Below are 18,236 nucleotides of genomic sequence, written 5' to 3' on the forward strand. Positions count from 1 at the left end.
TGACAGGACTGGGGGGAATGGAGCAAAAGTAAAAGTAGGTAGATTCAGGCTGGATGTGAGGAAGAAGTTCTTCACCATGAGAGTGGTGAGACCCTGGAATGGGTTGCCCAGGGAGGTGTTGGAAGCCCCATCCCTGGGGGTCTTTAAGGCCAGGCTGGATGAGGGTCTGGGCAACCTGATCTAGTGTGAGGTATCCCTGACTATGGCAGGGGGGTTGGAACTAGATGATCTTTCAGGTTCTTTCCAACCATGACAATTCTATGATTCTATGATAAAAAAATAAATAATTAAAAAAAAAACCATTCAAATTTGATCAGTAAGTTTGTTAGTTCTTGTCATAAAGGAAGAGCTTTTTGCCCCCTTGTACTCCTGCTATCTGGACTAAAGTACTCATAAGTCATTTGTGAGAAACTCTTCATGCTGAGGTGTTGTAAGAGAACATGGGACTGGTGGTGAGTAACAGCAAGAGTCACCAAATTCTGCTGTACAGTTTTGGCTACAAAGAAGCGAACTCCCGATCATGCACTAACCCACTTACTAACCAAGTGTTGCAGTAAGCATACACTTAATACTTCTTTAAACTGGTATTCGCCTTGTAGATAAACACTTTCTTTATATCTGTTCCTCTTGAACAGGTCTGTGGGTTCGATAATATTCATGTGGTTGTTTGCATTGGTACCTTTAGAATAACATGTACAGTTGAGACAAGCCTTAAGCATTAGTGTTTGCTCAGCATCTCTTTCATCTCCCTTTAGCAAGCGCTACTGGAGTAGTGCTTCAGTAACAGTCTGACTGGAAATATTAGGCTGACTAAAAGGCACATGCAAGGACAAGACATGATCTTTAAATATTTGTGTCTTCACAGCAAAATCCTGCATATGTAAAATAGAAGATATACAAATATTACAAGGCAGTAGCTCTTAAATTTTTTGCAACAGTGGGGATTATTCCTGTCTTCAGAGAATGGGGTAAAGTATAATGCTGTGCTAGGTTACAGTGTCAAAGCATGGGCACAAATTAATATCATGTTTTAATAACAGCAGACAAGCAACACAATGTCCGTGAAATAGCTCGGAAAGCCTAAGTCATAGCTCTTTGTAAGCAGTACAGGCACAGAGTTTCTCTTTTTTTTTTTTTCTGTGGCTGTGTGGTGTGTGATAAAATCACATGCAGGTAACATCTCTGGAAATCTCAGGTGAGTGAGATGAGATCTCACCTTAGCATTAAGATATGTGTAAGAAATACTGTGAAATTCTAATGACATGCTGTGACACTTCATTAGTCCTTTTAATTTTCCTAATCAGTGGTATATTTGATTTGAAAAAAAAAAACTTTGTGGCTGTGCACAAAAATGAGGTGCAAAAAAGGCAATTTTCATGCAGAAAAAGAGTACTTTATTAGGTACTCTGTTGGTAGAGCTTGTGAGAATGCAACGTGTAAATCTACATAAGTACATAACCTACTTGTAAGAAAGATGTATCACTGATGAATAGCTGATGGTAGCTAGGTTATTGTAATATTTGTCTCTTTTGATAAAAATGGATTAATGCCAAGATATCCAAGCCTTCACAGTTTGCAGAAACCTCACATAATTTTTACTTGGGCCAAAGAAAGTGGAAATTGACACAACACTAGCTGCAAATCGAAGGCATGGTACCTGCTTAGTCATGCGAAGGTTCCTGTGTCCCTCTGAAACAGAGATAGAGAGTCCCGAGTAGTTATACTAAGCACATGATCATGATCAGAGATAGGGAGATTATTTTTAAATAATTAAACAGAGTATAATACAGCCAATTACATTTAGATAAACCAAAAATGAGCCCTATGCTATTTTAAGTAGAAAGGACTGGACACAGCCAATCCTTTGTAAAGCAGCCAGGAGCATGCACCACCCAAGATGGTGCCAATAGGAGAGACTACCACATCCTTAATTCTTTACTTTGAAGTAAATCCACATGTGAAGGTTCATGCTTGTTACTGGTAAAAACACTGGCAAACTGCTTCAGGAACACAACTAGGCAGGTGCTTTACTTTCATCTCAAATACTGTTGGTTTTAGGTAGAAACCAGAGTTTTACTTTGTGAGGATGCAGGTAGAGCAATTTCCTTATAATACAAGTCAGCCTCTTTAGTGAGTTGGTGTTTTCAAACCCAGTGAGTGCAGGAGAACTTGGGTATGTAGCTGAATGATCACAGTTTTATCTTTTTCCCAGTCAGTTTTAACCGGAAAATGAAAAGGGACGTTTTGATCTTTTCCTTGGTCTGATGGCACTGGATCCCCTTGTGGGGAAGTCCAAAGAGACTTTTGGATAAAAATCTTGTAACATACTTTGCCTTTTGGTGCCTAGGATGTTATCTAAGACTGTTTACAGATGTGTGAGTTGTGCAGGTGTGAAAGTGTGAAAAGCACAAGCATTTCTACCCTCTTGTGACTGCTTCTGTAGAAATGGATGCAGCCATTATACAGAGGATGTTTTCAAAAGCAACCAAGCCCAATTCTGCTCCTATTTAAGCAAACAAGAATTTTGACTGGAAAAAGAGTCGGGTCTGTGCCATACTGTCACAGTCATTCATCTCACAGCTGAAATCCTGAGACTGCTGTGGTCTGTGAAATGCACTGCACCTTCTGACTCTGGCCTTTGCTAATACAAGCCAAGCTAAGCTGCTGAGCTAATACAAGGAGTGAGTAACTCTGCAGCATTATCAGTGTCTTTTCTTTACTTGAACAGAATTTTTTTTCACTTCGCTAGTTGAGTTCTAAATTTCAAGGCTGTCAATGAGTGGGAACAGCTATCCCAAACAAGGGCACTCTACCTGAGCTTGCTCTTCAGTGCTGCAACCTCCCGACCCAGGGCTTCGTTGCTCTCCGTAGCTTCATCCAGCTCTCTCTGCAGCTTCCTGCGGTTTGCGTTGATACGCTGAGATTCTTCCTCAGCCTCCTCCAGCTGCCTTTTCAGTTGCTTGAGTCGTGTGTTGCCCTTCTCAGCCTAAAGGGAAATTTTCAAGTAACGTTTTAATTCAAAACACATCTAACAGTTTTACATTCCTCATTTTAATTTCTTACTTTTCTGAAGTTTTACTGAAGCATGGCCCGAATGCTTAAAGTACAAAAAAAAAAAAAAAACAAACTAAAAAACCTTTGCTCTGTGGGAGTTCATTTTTTCTGATAGATACTGTGTTCAGACACTACCTTGTTATTTCTTTTGCTACACAGTCCTACCTCTGGTTTTTTTGGCTTGCAGGTTGGTGTGCATTAGCTAAAGCTAAAATTTTAAAACAAAATGTGTTTATCTCCATTAGTTGTGCACAGTCCAGTTTCTCTTATGTCGAACTGTTGCAGCTGGCTAATGGACAAGGACTAGAGCTTTGGCACTTTGCTCAGCTTGGAAAAAGAATTATGTTGTCCCATCTTTAGCAAAGGGCTGTGTACCTCTCCCAGCATAGAATCGAAGCGGACAGTCTAATTTCAAGAGGGAAATTTGAGGCAGAACACAGAATCTGCCTTCCTTTGGGTAAAACCTGAAAATCCCTATGGTCCAGACTAAAACTCTCATGACACTGTCTGATACCTGATCTTTGTACTGCTCCGCTTGCTTTCTCTCATCCTCCACCTGCAGCAAGGCATCCTTCAGCTTCTTGTCCTTCTGGCGCAGTGTCTTGGCTGCAGCCTGCTTCTCTCTGCAAGTGACAGTGCAAGATGGTGATGTGGAAGGTCTGTAGTCTCCACCTGCCTCAGAGACGTTTGCTCATAAAAGTGGCACCAAGGACCCATATGTTAAAAGCCTTAGTGAATTTAAGAGATGGATTCTAAGCAAAACTTAAAGGTCATGTATTTGTTTTGATCAGAAGAACATGTCTTTGCTGTATGCTAGAGGTACTCCAGGAGATCTGTTCTGAAACAGAAAGTTATTTCCTCAAGAAATAATTGTGGGAATGGCACAATGTGTTATAGCAATTAACCTGGCAGGGTCATAGGGTGGTTACTCTAAAATGCAGGGCAGCAGATCCTGGCCTTTGATACCACTAGAACTTTTCAGCAATAAAAAGGTTCTTAATCGGAACCTGTAACAACTGTGGTTGCTGGCCATGTGTCTAAGAAATGTTAAATGAGGGAGAGACTTTACCAAGCCTTAGCAGTACTGACAGCCTGATGAAAATCCTGTACACCTCTGTTTACTTTGTCTCCTAACTGGAACAACAGGTGGACAGCTGTGTTCTCTGGGAGACCAGTACCTGGCTTCCTGTTCCAGTTGCTCTTCAAGAGAAGCAATTTTGGCCTCCAGAGCAGCAATTGTAGCTTTGAATTTGGACTTCACAGCTCCCTCCATCTCCTGCAGCTTACTCTTCAGCTCTTTGTTCTGCCTCTCCAGTTGCTGCCGAGCATTTTCATTCTTCTGTGCCATTGAGCGCTCTGTTGCCAGCTCATTATTCAGCTGCTCTGCCTGCGAGGGTGAGAATGGGTGCTGTCAGAAGGGTTGCATGCATTCAGAGAAATGACAGGTGGCAATTTGAGGTGGCAATTCTCCAAATATTTATTCAGAATCACAAGTAGCTTTAGCTGGAGTACAAACAGAAAGCGATGTGCTGAAATGAGCTCTACCTGCTGTACTGCTTTCCTCATGCGATCACCCATTGCTTCTATGTTGCCTTGCTCCTCTTCCAGCTCTTCCTCCAGCTGGGCAATTCTTGCCTCCAGGCGCCGTTTCTCATCCTGAAGGCTTGTCCTAGAAGTTTGAATTTAATAAGTGTCTAGCTCTGTCCAGTTGAATGTGTCTGAAACATTATGAACTGCCAATAATTCATAAAGAAAACTAGATATTTCAATGAGACTAGTCACATGTGTGCGTGTTGTGTTGTCAACACCAGGTGGCTGTTGGGAGAGCAACTTAACTTCTCCTGGCAGCCATGCAATAACTAGCAGTATGTTTACAGCCTTATGAGTAATCCAGTCTATTCCTACCTCCCAGAAGTAGCACTTGCGAGTTCCTCTGCCATCTCTTCTTTCTCCAGATCTGCTTGTTTGCGAGCTCTCTCTGCAGCAGCCAGATCCTAGGAGAAAAGAAAAAGGCAGCGTAGTACAGAAATGAGCAAGTAAATGTTCAGACAGTTTTATAGCATGATGCATAGGACTGTAAACTTTCTAAAACCTGTATAAGATGTGTCATCTTAGCAGAATAAGTACTTGTCATATAAATCCTGGGGAAGTACAATGAAATGCTTTTTATCTGACCTGGCAACTGGTTTCTTTTTTCTTGGTTTTAGTCACAAAATTGCCATTTAATATACGTAGGAATAATAGCATTGACAAGACTTCAGGAATTTATAGCTATCGAAAACCATTTGTGTTGGATTATACAGCTCATTTCCCTGTAAGACAGGTGAACTGTGCCTTCCTCCAAAGTGATTTTTTTCAGCTTAATCTTGCTATGCTTGGATGTAGATCCAGCAACTGCAGTGGAGTGCATGGAGCATGTGAAACTTGTTAAAAGTGCTGCTTATAGCTTTCCACCCCTGATAGCTATTATGTTTTTTCACTGCAGCTCTGTTTTGCTCCTTGAAGGTCATGTGTAGTCTGCTTCATACTGCTTTGTTTTCTACTTTACCTCTTGAAGCTGGATGAGTTCTGCTTCCAGGCCTTTTGCTTTTTTCTCATTTTCTCTGGCTGTAGCAAATATTTCTTCTCTGGCAGCTCGTGCATCATCCAGCTCTCGTTGGTAGTCCTTCATCTGAGCCTTGTTAAAAAGAATAACAGAGATTTATTTTTTGTCTGGCTTTATTACAATTTCAGTGGAAGGAAATTTGGACAGAACACATACACATTTACACAGTCATAATGCCTGCTTTAATTATATTTTCTGAAGAGATCAGCTAGCATGTGTTGGAAAGGTCTGAAATGCTATTCTAAAAAGAGCAATGCTTCCATTTCCATACTGCAGCTTTAGTAATGCCTATTGTCCATATGTCCTCTGAATATTTGAGTACATGTGCAGTCTTAATCTTTGTGATACATCCCTTTTTATTTTTCACCTGCCACCATATGACAGAAGAGTTCATAGGGAGGCTTACAGTATAAACAGGAAAATACTGCTTCAGAGACAATGTGACTTCTGAACAGTCTCGAGTCTGTTGAGTCAAGTGTTTAGAAGCAGGCTTGAAACCCTGTAATACATTATATCCTGTAGCCCTTTCTCTATGTGGGAATCTGGTTTTCGTGTTGGTAAGCCACTAGCAGATGAGTGCTAGCCAGAAAATTTTGGAAGCCCTGTACAATGACAAAATTTAAGATTTTCATAATTTTCCATGTGAAGCTTTCCATTGTCATTCAAACTGAGCATTACAGTACAGATACTTGAATCTGGGAATCTAGTTAAATCACCCTCTCTATCCAATCATCTAATGGGCATCAGGTAATAGACACCAAGTTCACAAACCTAACTTTCATATTGTGGCTGTACAAAAGGCAGCAGTGGGAAAAACATACTTGTGGGATTACATACTTGTAATTTGCGAAGTTGTTTAATGGCTTCTTCCCGAGCTTTGTTAGCAGAATCAGCTTGGCTTTCTAGATCTTTAACATCAATCTCCAGCTTCTTTTTGGCTGCAGCTGCCAGGGCACGTTGCTTCCGCTCATCTTCCAGTTCTGTTTCATATTCATGGAGCTGTTCATTAAAGAAAACAAGCTTAGAAATGTTCTTGAGCTCTCTTAAACACTCTGTGTATGTCTGAATAATGTTTACAGCCCCATTTCCCTGGCTGTTAAAACAGATTTCCATTTTGTCTAAAAAGTAAAGATTCTTGGAAGGAGTCAGCAATTTGGGTTCTGTATTCATGGAAATATGTATATGATGAGATGATGACTACAGCAGTTGTCCTTGCTGTTGGGACACTTCTACACAAACAGGCTGTGTCTGTTTTCATTTCTAATGCTTTTGTGTCCATTCAGTGTACCTTGGGAAGGCAGATAAATTAGAAGTTGTCTTTTTTCACTTGCACTGAGAATATAGGGAGGGTTCTTCTAACTGTGTCAAAAATAGCAATTTGTATATTTTATACTAGATTGGCTGTAGCATTAAATTGCTACATCTCTTGGCAATTGTGCACCTGCTACTGAAACGGGAAAAAAAAACTCACTCAGGTTTGTGCCCCTTTCAGTACAACAACCTACTTTTTTTTTTTTTTCCAAGCACAAGGCAGGTTGTTTTCTTCTCATTATAGTAAGGTGCTTTTAATAATGGCATAAGGCTGGGACTTTCTGCTGGCTTGGTTAGATATTTACAAAGGCAATAAAAGGGAGTGGTACCTGTTTAAGGAGTTGTCTTCTCTTCTCCTCATTCTGTTCATCTCTGGCTTGTAAATCTCTTTCAAACTGGCCTTTTAGGGCCTGCATATTAACCTCCAACCTGAGTTTAGCATCTTCAGCAGCCTGTAGTTCATCCTCTAGCTCCTCTAATTGTGTCTTCATCTCTTCTACTTGCTGTTCAAGAGTCCGTTTAGATTTCTCCAATTCATGGACCTTTCAAGCAATGAGAATTTAATTCTTGTTATAAGAAATAAAAATAATTCTAGTTAAACACAGTCTACCTGTAGCACAGGCCACATTTGAAAGTATCAGCTGTGGTCAATGAATGAGCTAATTTGCACTGAAAATAGTAGTTAGCATTTTTTTGTACAATTACAAATCTGTCTTAAAATAACCTGAGATGCTTTTTATCCCAAACTTTAATTTTTAATCTATTCAAGTATCATAATTTCATTTATTCAGTATTAGAAGCAATTTTTTTTCAGTCTTAAAATCAATATGAATCTTCTTCAGGCTTGAAGTCATGTTAAAAATAAAGATGGCTTACAGTTGGCCAAGTCTTTTGAAAGTTTGGGCACAAGTGGAATAACCTTTAATTCCATGTGAAATATCTGATCTTGCTGAATGGGTTTGTGTGCTAAAAAGCATTTCCCTCACTGAAAGCAATGATCTATTCGTTAGTTGCTATTTTAATTCATTGTTGTGGAAATTGTTCTGAACCCAAAACTTACATTCTTCCCCACATCATCTTTGGAGCTAACGAGATCTTCCATTTCAGCTTTCAACATTTTGTTCGTTCTCTCCAGTTCTTCTTTGGCTTCCAAAGCCTCTTCAAGTGCTCGGGCCAATGACAAAGCTTTTGTTTCTTTTTCTCTAGCTTCAGCTTCTGCTCTGTCCCTTTCATCTGCATATTTTGAAGAGATATTTTTCTCTTCAGCTAGCATCTGTAAAAAGATAGAGTTAATACAAGAAGTCATTAGTAATAGAGCTTTTCTACTGTAACTGTCTTGTTAGTTATTAATGGTGGAGAAAAAATCTGTTTTGATAAAGGTGTATAATTAAAAAATTAACCAATGTGTGTGTACTTAAATTCTACTTTATTTTTTTTTGTCCCTGCGTTATCTTTCACTAACCTACTGGAGTCGCTGTGACTTCCAGAGAAGTGAGGTGATAACACCGCAAGGAAGAATCTAAAATCCATACCTGATCAAACTTCTTCTGTTTCTTCTCCAGGTTGGAGACCAGCTGGCGCTGGTTGTCTAAGTCCACCACCAGGTCATCCAGCTCCTGCTGGAGTCTGTTCTTGGTTTTTTCCAGTTTGTCATAAGAAGCAGCTTTTTCCTCATACTGTTGTGTGAGACTTTCAATTTCCTTCTGAAGTTTCTTTTTGCCTTCTTCCATGGTTTCTACTGTGCTAGTGTATTCCTGTATCTTCTTCTTAGAGTCAGAGAGCTGAAATTTGAAATCAGAGGACAAATCTTTATAGCAATGACAACAAAGCTTGGCAGAGAAGATAGCCAGCAGACAAGCAAGACCCAGAAATCTTATCTAATTTGAACCATGTGAAACTAGTGACCAGGTACACATCACCCAGCATTCGTAAAACGAGGCAGACTACAGACCTAGTATGCACAGACAGGCCTAGTGTGCAAGACTATCTTGGGAGCTACCTTGCATTTGTACTTGTGCCAGAGACCGTGCTCGAAAGAGGGAGACTTCTGTCTCCATTGTGGAGCTTCACTGATGCCATCCGGGCTAACACCAGTTTCCTTCAGGTCTGTGTGCTGTGCCAGGACAGTTCTATGGATCTGAAACCTCTGGAATTACTGGCAAAACTCTCAGTGATGGAGCTAGTGATTTAGCTATGGCACTGATACCTGTATTGTCAGTGTTGAAATATGTCTCTCCAGATTTTGTTTTGCTTCTATTTCTTCATCCAACTGCTCTTGCAAGCTGTTCTTCTCATCCTCCAACTGACGAAGCTTGGTAGACACATTTAGCTTCTGCCGTGTTTCTTCTTGAAGCAGCTCCTAGAGTCACCAGATCAATTAGCAATACAGTAATTTGTTTAGGTCTGTTTATAGTGTATCCAGTAACAGCTCACCTACAATAATTATGAAATGCAAGTTTACCTGTGTGTCTTGTAGCTGAGATCCTAAGGTTGCAACATCTTTGGTCAATTTGATTGTCTTGCTTTCTGCTTCGTTGAGCAAACCAGTAACATTTTCAACTTCAACCTATGAGACACCACAGTGAATAAACTCAGTTATTTTTCACAACTTCAAAATCTTCCTCTAAACTCTATTTTGCTCTAGAGTGAAATCTTAACTTTGAGCAGGATCTGAATTTGCTCCTATGCTTCTGGGTCACCTCAAGCACCAACAGTGTTTCTAGCTTAACTGGAATTAACAATTTTGCAATAATTTTTCTGGACAATGTGGCATTTAAGTCCTGTGGAACTAAACCCTACACACAAACTCTGCAGTGTCTGCACATGTCATCTTTGTGACATCTTTTGTATTAAGACCCCCAAGGTCTAATGCCACTATTGTCTGGTTTATTTTAGTATCTATTAGTATTTATCAAAACCAAGTCATATTCATAAGGCAATACTAGTATGTTCCTTTCAGTGGGTTGCAAAGGGGAATGGGGATTTTTGTGGATTTTTCTTTCTCTTCCCAAGTTTGACAGAGGTTGATACATTTTTGTTGTATTTCTTTCATTTATTCACTAACTTAATAAAGGAAAGCTTATTACTGCTATGTACAATGTTGTAACAATCATTAGTTGATTAGTGTTGCTGGATGTTGAACATCTACCAAAGAACCATTTTAAGTCATCTTTATTACTTATTAGACAGTAAATCATAAATAAGTGAGCATCCTCCTTTCATTGTCATTTTTACTGCGCATATCTTTTGCATTTAATAACTGTAATCCATTTCCAGAAGCCACAAGCCTATATCCCACCACCCAAAAATGAACAGAAAGTGTAAAACGTGCAGTGTAGTCACTGAATCAGTGGTGGCATTACAGACTGCAGCATGTACAGAAGGACAGTGAGACTAACAGCTCTCACTTCCGTGAGACACAGTGGTTGTAATTGATTGTGTGATAATTGAGGTAGCAATTCAAGGTGGGATCCCCACAGATTACAAAAAAGTTACTATTTTGGGTGAACTTGAGAGGGCCAGGATTCCTACACATACGCCCTCACGGAACAGTATGTACTGATCTTCTCAAGCCCAAGGTATCACAGCAAAAGGTCAAACTCCTTCCTACCTGTAACTTATGAACTTTTTCATTGAGTTCTGTTCGAACACGCTCTCCATCAGTGTATTTGGACTGTAACTCTTGCAGCTGTACTTCCAGCTTCTTCTTTTTGTGCTCCACATCTTGTTTGGCCTGATTGAGGCTCCTGACTTCATTAGCCAGATCAGCGTTGTCTTTCTCCAGCGTCTGTTTGGTCTTATCCAGGTTTGCTTTAGCCTACAGGCATGAAGTGAAGAAAGATGATCTATAAAAGGAAGCCATGTTATCTACTGGATAGTTTCTGATAAAATAGATTTCTATTTACCCGTTTAAATTGTTCTAGCTGCTCTGTTAGCTCTTCCACAACTTGAGTGTGCTTTTGCCTCATCTCCTGGACCTGGGCTTCATGAGTTCGAGTTTCCTCCTCTAGAGCTCTCTTCAGCACTGTCACCTCCTGTTCACGCTTTGCTCTGGAAGACAATGCACACAAATGGAACAGCAGCAGGTGAGACTGTTTCAGCCACTGGAAAAATAACACTACTGTACTATTACTGGACAGTATTGTACTGAGCTTGGTGACACATATTTTTGGCACATGTGCTACGTCTCCATACCTGAGCTCTTGCTGGGTGGCTGTGGTATCCAAAGTATCCTCAAGCTCTGTCTTAAGAGCCTCCAGCTCTTCACCTAAATCTCTCTTCTGTTTTTCTGCTTTGTTTCTTGCAGCTCTCTCAGACTCCAAGTCTTCCTGGAGATCAGAGATGTGAGATTCCAATTCACGGATCTTCTTGAGGGCATTGTTCTTCTGACTAGTTTCATCTTCAAGCCTGAAAAGAAAGTATTTAGTTTTATATACATATATAAAAAATAATTTAACTTTGAGGAATCAGTGTATAGAGATTAAACGTTTATAGGTTAGGTATAGGAAAGTAGCAAAGAGAGAAGGACTGATGCAAGAAGGAGCTGGCAGCTGGACTTTATCAGGCCTGGAGATGCTGATCAGCTGATTCAGCAAAAGTTTGGGTTGAGTGTTGTCCCTTTTAAGTTTATACAGAAATTCCACTGAGGCTCTGGAATGGATCAAGAACAGACTGTTAAGTAATTTCTGGCTTTTGCTTCTGAGGTATGTTGTTACATTTAATTGTTTACTTGATAGCACTGCCAATGCTATTGGGAAGAAGAGTTTTCTCTGATACCTGGAGGTAAGATTATGTGTCTATGGGCAAGCAATAGTATTCTTTTTCACGAAAGGAAATTTGGAAAGTGGGAAAGCACACAGGGAGGATGTAACTGAGAGATGAGATTCATGGATGCAGCCTCTCAGTGCTGGGGAAGGGGAGAGATGTATGTTCCAGCCTCTGTTTTCAACCTGTATGCAGATTCAGGAGTCAATACCTGGCCAGAGCAGCCTGCAGCTCTTCCTCCTTCTTGGCTAGCTGTGCCTTCAGCTCAGCAATTTGTGCCTGGAGCTCTGCGATTTGCTCATGTAGATCACTTGACTCCCCTTCCAACTTCCTTTTAATTTTCTCCAGTTCTTGTCTGCTTTTCTCTTCTTTCTTTAGTCGCACTGAAAAAGTAAGGATTTTGGTCATGGGAGTGTGTTAGTGCAAAGAATATTTAATCCAATCTTGAACTTAGGCAAAAAAATGTTCTAGCCTCCAGCGAGGCCATGCATTGAAAATAAGTCACTGCATTTCTGAAGCAACAGACAATACCTGACTGTGATCACCTATTCCTAGCCACACCAAAGAATAATTTATTTCTCTTTCTCCAAAAGAAGTATTCATTTTTTGTCTCCATTTTCTCTCCTCTGCTCTTTTGTGTGTAAAAAGCATAAGTATCTATGGTTTATGCACCCTGAGTTTTTGGTGATTCTGATGCACAAAATGGATTCATTATAAAAAATTTGGAAAACACCCAACAATTTTTTTTAGTTCTCTCCAGATTCTTTTTCTGTTGTGTGCCAAGGCAAAAAAAAATTATATAAACCACTTTTGTTGTTACCTTCGAGTTCTGAAATCATAGATTCATGTTTGGTTTTCAGCTTTGTAAGATTTTTAGCTTTTTCTTCTTCTTCTGCAAGATTTGTTGTTAGATCACTTATTCTTTCCTCAAGGAGTTTTCTTTCCTTAAGAAGAATAAAAAACTTCTGTTAATAAAAGTGTCTGTTGGTGATCATGAAGCAACTCTTTGCCAACTAAAAATGTCCATGATAATGTCCTTTTTATGCTATATGCCTTGAGACTGTGTTATATTTCAATTTGTCAATTACAGAGGAGCTGAGGAGTGGCCTCTACAACTGCCATATTCTCTCAACTGCTGCTATTAGAGTCTTTTACTCACTCTAGCAGCTGGTAAGTGAAGGACCCAGCTCAGAGGAGCATCCCCTTTAGAAAGTACTGGAATACATGCTTTCTTCAAATTTGAATAATGAAGTTTGGTTGAAATTAGTTGAAAACCAAAAGAATTATTTATTCTGCTTGAGGCCAAGAAGACATGTCTTTCACTGATGGTGCTTGACTGCTGTGGGTATTTTGCTTGAAGAAATTGTTACCACAGCAGACCTCAAAACCAGTAGTTTTACACTATTTTTAATTACATAAATGAGTATGGAAAAATTATCAGAAATTTGTTTAATAGAGGCTGGACTGGTAGTCTGGTGAAGCTGTACAGCCATGAGAATATACAGTCTAGATTATTCCTGTTGTTCTAGTGGAAGGCAACATTTTCTCTCTTCTTCCATCATTTTCACAAACTACAAAAATGGACCCAAAGTACTTACCTTGGTTAGCTTATTATTCTGATCTTCCATTATGAGAATATCATCTTCCATTTTCTTTATCTTGCCATCTGCTGTTACTTTTTCAAGTTGTAGTTTCTGCCTTGCAGCCTCTTCTTCTTCTAGCTGTTCCTCAAGGTCCTTTGAGGGGAAAAGGAAACCCACAAAACATGAATTCTGGAAATAAAACACTGCTTTGGTTATAGGAAACGCTTAGTGTTTGTCGCTGTCTGTGGGGAATGTTGGTTTTACATGGGGACTTTGTTGGTTTTATTGAGAAATAGAAAACCTGCAAAATTTAGATAATTTAAAATTGAGATGGAGAGGAAGAGAACTCTGGAGGAAAGAGCATCAATTGACTGTGGCACAGTCACATTCTATAGAGGGCTATGAAGCAAGCACTTTCATAAGATCTGAGGTTTACCAGTCTCCACTTTTTCTCTCTGAGATGAAAGTTATCATCTGCATTTGTCCTTTTTTCATCCTTACCAGCATTTGTTGTTGCATCTTTTTCTTCTCTGCTTGCAGCTGCTGGCTGCGCTCCTCTTCTTCCTCAATTCTGGCTTCCATCTCATGCAGAATCTCTTCCAGCTCTTGTTTCTTAGCAGCTAGACGGACCCTCATCTCTTCAGCTTCAGCATACAGTTCAGTTTCTGCCTGAAGCTGTTCCTGAAGAAGGTTCTTCTCTTCACAAAGCTACGCAAATAAAATAGGTAGGAACTTAAGACTTGGACTGCAAACTGTTCCACAGTGTCTTTTTCCTAGGTAGTCCTACTGTATGGGCAAGCAGCTCTACCACAGGTTTTTGTGAGGATTTTAGGCCTCTACTGAGGTAACTGGGAGTTTGTCTGCACTGAATGTTTGTTCTTGGACTATCACTGTGAATACAATTATGAGCACAAAGAGAAAAAGCCCAAACCTTTTTTGCAATAGCTTCTAGAAATAGTGAAAGAACAGCTAGCATTTCCCAGAGACTCAGAGCTGTACATCACCTGTGCATGTTTCTGTTCCAGCTCCTTCAATTCACTCTCTGCTTTTTGCTGTTTTTCCTTAGTTTTTTGTAGTTCTTCATCCTTGGCCTGCATTTCTTCCTCTTGGCGGGTGACTTGCAGCAATGGTTTCACCTGGAAAGGAAAAGGTCTTTTTAAGCATGTTTTCTGTCAGTATTTATGTTACTGAGTAATGGTACTGTGAGTGCCATTATTTAAAGGTGCTGGGCTGACTGGCACTAATGATAGCACTGCCTATTGCTCAGGTAGTAGACAAATACTTTCCAGCCAAGCCTGACATAAGCATCTGTAAACCAGCAAGCTTCAGCAGTTTTGCTCTTGCCTATCTCAGTGCTAGTTCTTGGAGCCTTGTGAACAACTCTGCTTCCAATAGTGTCACTTATTGAATGGCTCCAAGCCTGGTTTTGTCCACTGATAATGTACTAAAGCTACAGCTGCAAAGAAGGACAATGTGCACATTCAGGTGTGTATGTTGCTGCCTGTTTCTGGTTGCAGAGGAGGTTGCTATTCATGCACGGAGGAGTAGTTTTCTGAATCCAAACCAAAGACTATTCTTGGGGGGGGGAGGAGGGAAAGCAGGACTCTTCAACAGGAAAATAGACTTAATTTGCTTGGGTGCCTAGCAAGATGATGTTTACTGTCCCAGTTAGGGAACTCCTGAACTACTGAGTCCCTCATAGCTAGATAACTGCACGTTTACAGAATTCTATTTTACTCTGTCATTATTCGCCCCTGTGAAGTTATTCCATTTTAGGCAATTAAAGAGTCCCCAAACACCCAAAATCTTTTATGAACCTCTGCTTAACTAGACTGTTTTCTTCTTAAGCTAGAACTAACTTTAATGACATTATGTAACTATTCATAGTATATCTAACCCAAAATTTTGTGAAGCTAATGAGGCTTTTGCCATCAGCTACAATGGACTTTGGAACAAGGAGCGTGCCTGCAGTGATGCACCTTGTTATCTTGTGCATTTCATTTCTTTTGGAAAGCTGAAAGATTTGCTGATAGCAGTCACTCACTTTAGTGAACAGTCTCCACCACTGCCAGTTTCTCAGCTTCAGGTAAGCAGCACAATTTCTTTGGATAACCTTCATTGCAGTCAGCTGTTGCTGTCTCTTGGCAAAGGCTCTGTGATAAAAACAGAAAGCAAATTGGTTCAGCCTAAGAATACAACATGTCTGCAAGATATACACATTAAGTAGAGAAACTGGAGCCTCATAGTCTGCTGAATTAGCTACATAGTTTGAGAATTCTGGCACAAATTCTTTTGTCACTTCAACACTGCGTGTGCTTTCTTCAGGAAAGACGATAACTCTATTCAGCTTTCCTATTCAAGTCATCCAGTTTTTGGCTGTTTGTAGTCCATAGTTAGGTGCAAACTGCAAAGAGTAGCTCTAGTTCTGGACCTGAACATCTTTCCAGCGTACACAGCTGCTCTGAGCTTGCATTGATCATCATTCTTGAAACTCATTACATTGAAATTTCTTTGCCCAGCATTTTGCAAGCCTTGGTAGTGCACAGAAAACAGGCACTGGTTTTGATAGTTTTGTGATACACATTAACTGAGATAGTGCCAGATGATCAGTGCTTCATGCTCAAGCTGTGTAAGAAATTATTTTATATTTTACAAATGCCAGCAGTGCCACTACGTGTAGTAGTGTGTAAGATTCGAGTTGTAGGCTAGGATGCTGCTTCTGCTTGTACAAACACGTTGAAATGAGGGGTCATTGCCTCAGAGCACTTCCTGTACAGAGGGTGTCAGCAGCCTCACAGTGTAATTGCTTCCCTGTCACTATACTAATAAGTCTCCTCTGGTCAGGAAATGAGTCCTTCATTGGACACACACATTGAGTTCTAATGAAATACAAATAATACATAATAAAACATCTCAACATTTTCAGTTTGTCATACAGAGAACTAAAGGCTACTGTAGATACTCTACTGCAGAAGACATTCTTTTTGTCAGTACATATTCTTACTTTCTTGCTAGGTAGCCTCGGCACTGAGCCTGGAAGGCGATAATAACATCTGTGATCTTCAGGTCTCTCTCTTCTTCCAGGTGAGCCAGGACACCAGTTCTGAAGAAGATTTTACTCTGTCCAATTCTGTACAAGTTGGGATCAAGTTCTAATGCTTTGATCTGGAGGAAAACAGGGATACTTGTTACCTCCACTGCTGAAGTTTAGGGTATTAAAAATCACTTCTCATTACTCTCAGCAGATTTTCTATAATAAATATAGACCTGATTATCAATAGGATCAAAAATGCTTTCCTCACCATCAGTATGCAAGCCTGTTTCCCATCCATGAATCCTTTAGGAATAGCATTTGCAGCAAGAATTTCATATCTGCCAAAAGACGTAGTTGCGAGTGAGGTTGAAAGGCATCAGATTATTTTGTGCAGACAAACATCTCTGACACCACTGTTAAACACAGAACTAGGACTGAGTGGGAGGTTCCTACCGCTGACGGAACTCCTGGAAGACAATCCTGTTGGGGAACCCCTGCCGGCAGATGCGAATTCCTTCCAAGACACCATTGCAGCGCAACTGCTCCAGCACTAAATGGGCATCAAGTTTGCCAGCCTGAAAAGGAACAGAAAGGTTTTTAACACTGTAGAAATTCACAAAAAACGTTAGCAGCCACATATCTGTGTTAGAAGACATCATGCAGCTCTGCAATGTGCTGGTACAGTGAGCAGCACAACAGAAATCATGTGCCAAGAGTCACAAAATTGAGTATTTGAGATGTACCCTTTTTTCATGATTTGGAATGATACAGCGGACAAAGTTGGGATTGGTGTTCCTTAAGGTGGTCATCAGTTTGGTCAGCTGCTCCTTATAGAGTTGTCCAACAGTACGGAACATGCCTTTCTTGGTTTTTGAAGCACTAGGGAGTGAACTTTCAGTCATCTTGGCCATCTGGTCCAGCCCAACTATACGATCCACTGAAATGTAAAAGAACGTGTGAATGGAACTGCTTATATCAACTGTCCTCACCTCACATTACATCTGTCACTGCCATTGTTAAACTGCAGCTTCCCAAAAAAAGACAAATATATTTTTGATGCAGTAGAAGCATAGTTAACAAAAGTACTAGAAGAACCTTCTGGATAAATAGTCTAATTCCCATCAAACATGAAAATTAGCATCTTTGCTAACTAGTGACAGAATGGAGCAACCAAATATATTTTATGTTTGCTCTTAACAGGACAGTCCTGCAAAACACCTAATTGGTACATTGGTGTCACAATCAGGAACAAGATCTCCTGATTCCCATCTGTTACACAGTGGTTTTCAAAGTTGAGCTAATAATCTCCCTCAGTTATTTCATCATTTGGAGCAACCTTGCTGGTGTTTGCATGTACATTTTGTCCATGTGTTAAATATTTATACTGTAGTACATGTGTTACAGACCCATATAAACTTTTAAAAAATGAGTTGTCTTTTATGCATACATTCTCCTGATGGAGTTTAGTTGAGGTTTTACTTAGCTGAAGAGAACTGTGCAGGGGTTCTGGGAGCTGAGTGTGTAAGTTAAGTCAGTCATAAAACCCAGCAAAAACCCCTGTTAAATGAGGTCTACAATAACAGATGTTCAGCAACATTATAACAGTGTAATGCATAATTTTCATTCCATTACTGAATAATATGAAGTAAGGAAATTTTTTTATAGTGCTTAAAACTATCTTTCCATAAATCTTTTGAACACATTTTTCTTTCTTAGCTCAGTCTCTTGTGTGCTTATAATTTTCACACTTGTGTCCTGCCAGCAAGGGATAGCTGTCAAAAAGTTCCAAAAGTAATTTCTCCCTTTAAACCACATTACTGATTCAGAGTTGCAATTCATACCATCTTTCCAAAGGTCTGCTACAAATTTGTCTGAAGACTGGTTC

The 18,236-nt window shown here is 39.9% G+C and overlaps 1 protein-coding gene across 1 annotated transcript in view; it reads right to left on the reverse strand.

Annotated features, from left to right (window-relative positions):
• Positions 1-2,809: 2,809 nt before the first annotated feature.
• The window catches only part of LOC103776275 (myosin-11-like), a 49,032-nt gene continuing 33,605 nt past the window's right edge, over positions 2,810-18,236 (reverse strand). The window contains 26 exon segments of the mRNA XM_008943777.1: positions 2,810-2,986; positions 3,569-3,677; positions 4,233-4,441; positions 4,600-4,723; positions 4,960-5,048; positions 5,603-5,731; positions 6,497-6,658; positions 7,300-7,512; positions 8,031-8,243; positions 8,503-8,751; positions 9,177-9,329; positions 9,432-9,536; positions 10,581-10,787; positions 10,876-11,020; positions 11,165-11,377; positions 11,946-12,117; positions 12,555-12,678; positions 13,333-13,470; positions 13,819-14,025; positions 14,322-14,453; positions 15,362-15,470; positions 16,322-16,482; positions 16,620-16,689; positions 16,805-16,926; positions 17,095-17,288; positions 18,193-18,236. The exon segment at positions 18,193-18,236 is cut by the window's right edge and continues 11 nt beyond it. Coding sequence (XP_008942025.1) covers positions 2,810-2,986; positions 3,569-3,677; positions 4,233-4,441; positions 4,600-4,723; positions 4,960-5,048; positions 5,603-5,731; positions 6,497-6,658; positions 7,300-7,512; positions 8,031-8,243; positions 8,503-8,751; positions 9,177-9,329; positions 9,432-9,536; positions 10,581-10,787; positions 10,876-11,020; positions 11,165-11,377; positions 11,946-12,117; positions 12,555-12,678; positions 13,333-13,470; positions 13,819-14,025; positions 14,322-14,453; positions 15,362-15,470; positions 16,322-16,482; positions 16,620-16,689; positions 16,805-16,926; positions 17,095-17,288; positions 18,193-18,236 — 3,970 coding nt within the window.

This window comes from Merops nubicus, unplaced genomic scaffold (genome assembly GCF_000691845.1).
Source record: "Merops nubicus isolate BGI_N331 unplaced genomic scaffold, ASM69184v1 scaffold5217, whole genome shotgun sequence".
In the NCBI taxonomy this organism is placed as follows: domain Eukaryota; kingdom Metazoa; phylum Chordata; class Aves; order Coraciiformes; family Meropidae; genus Merops; species Merops nubicus.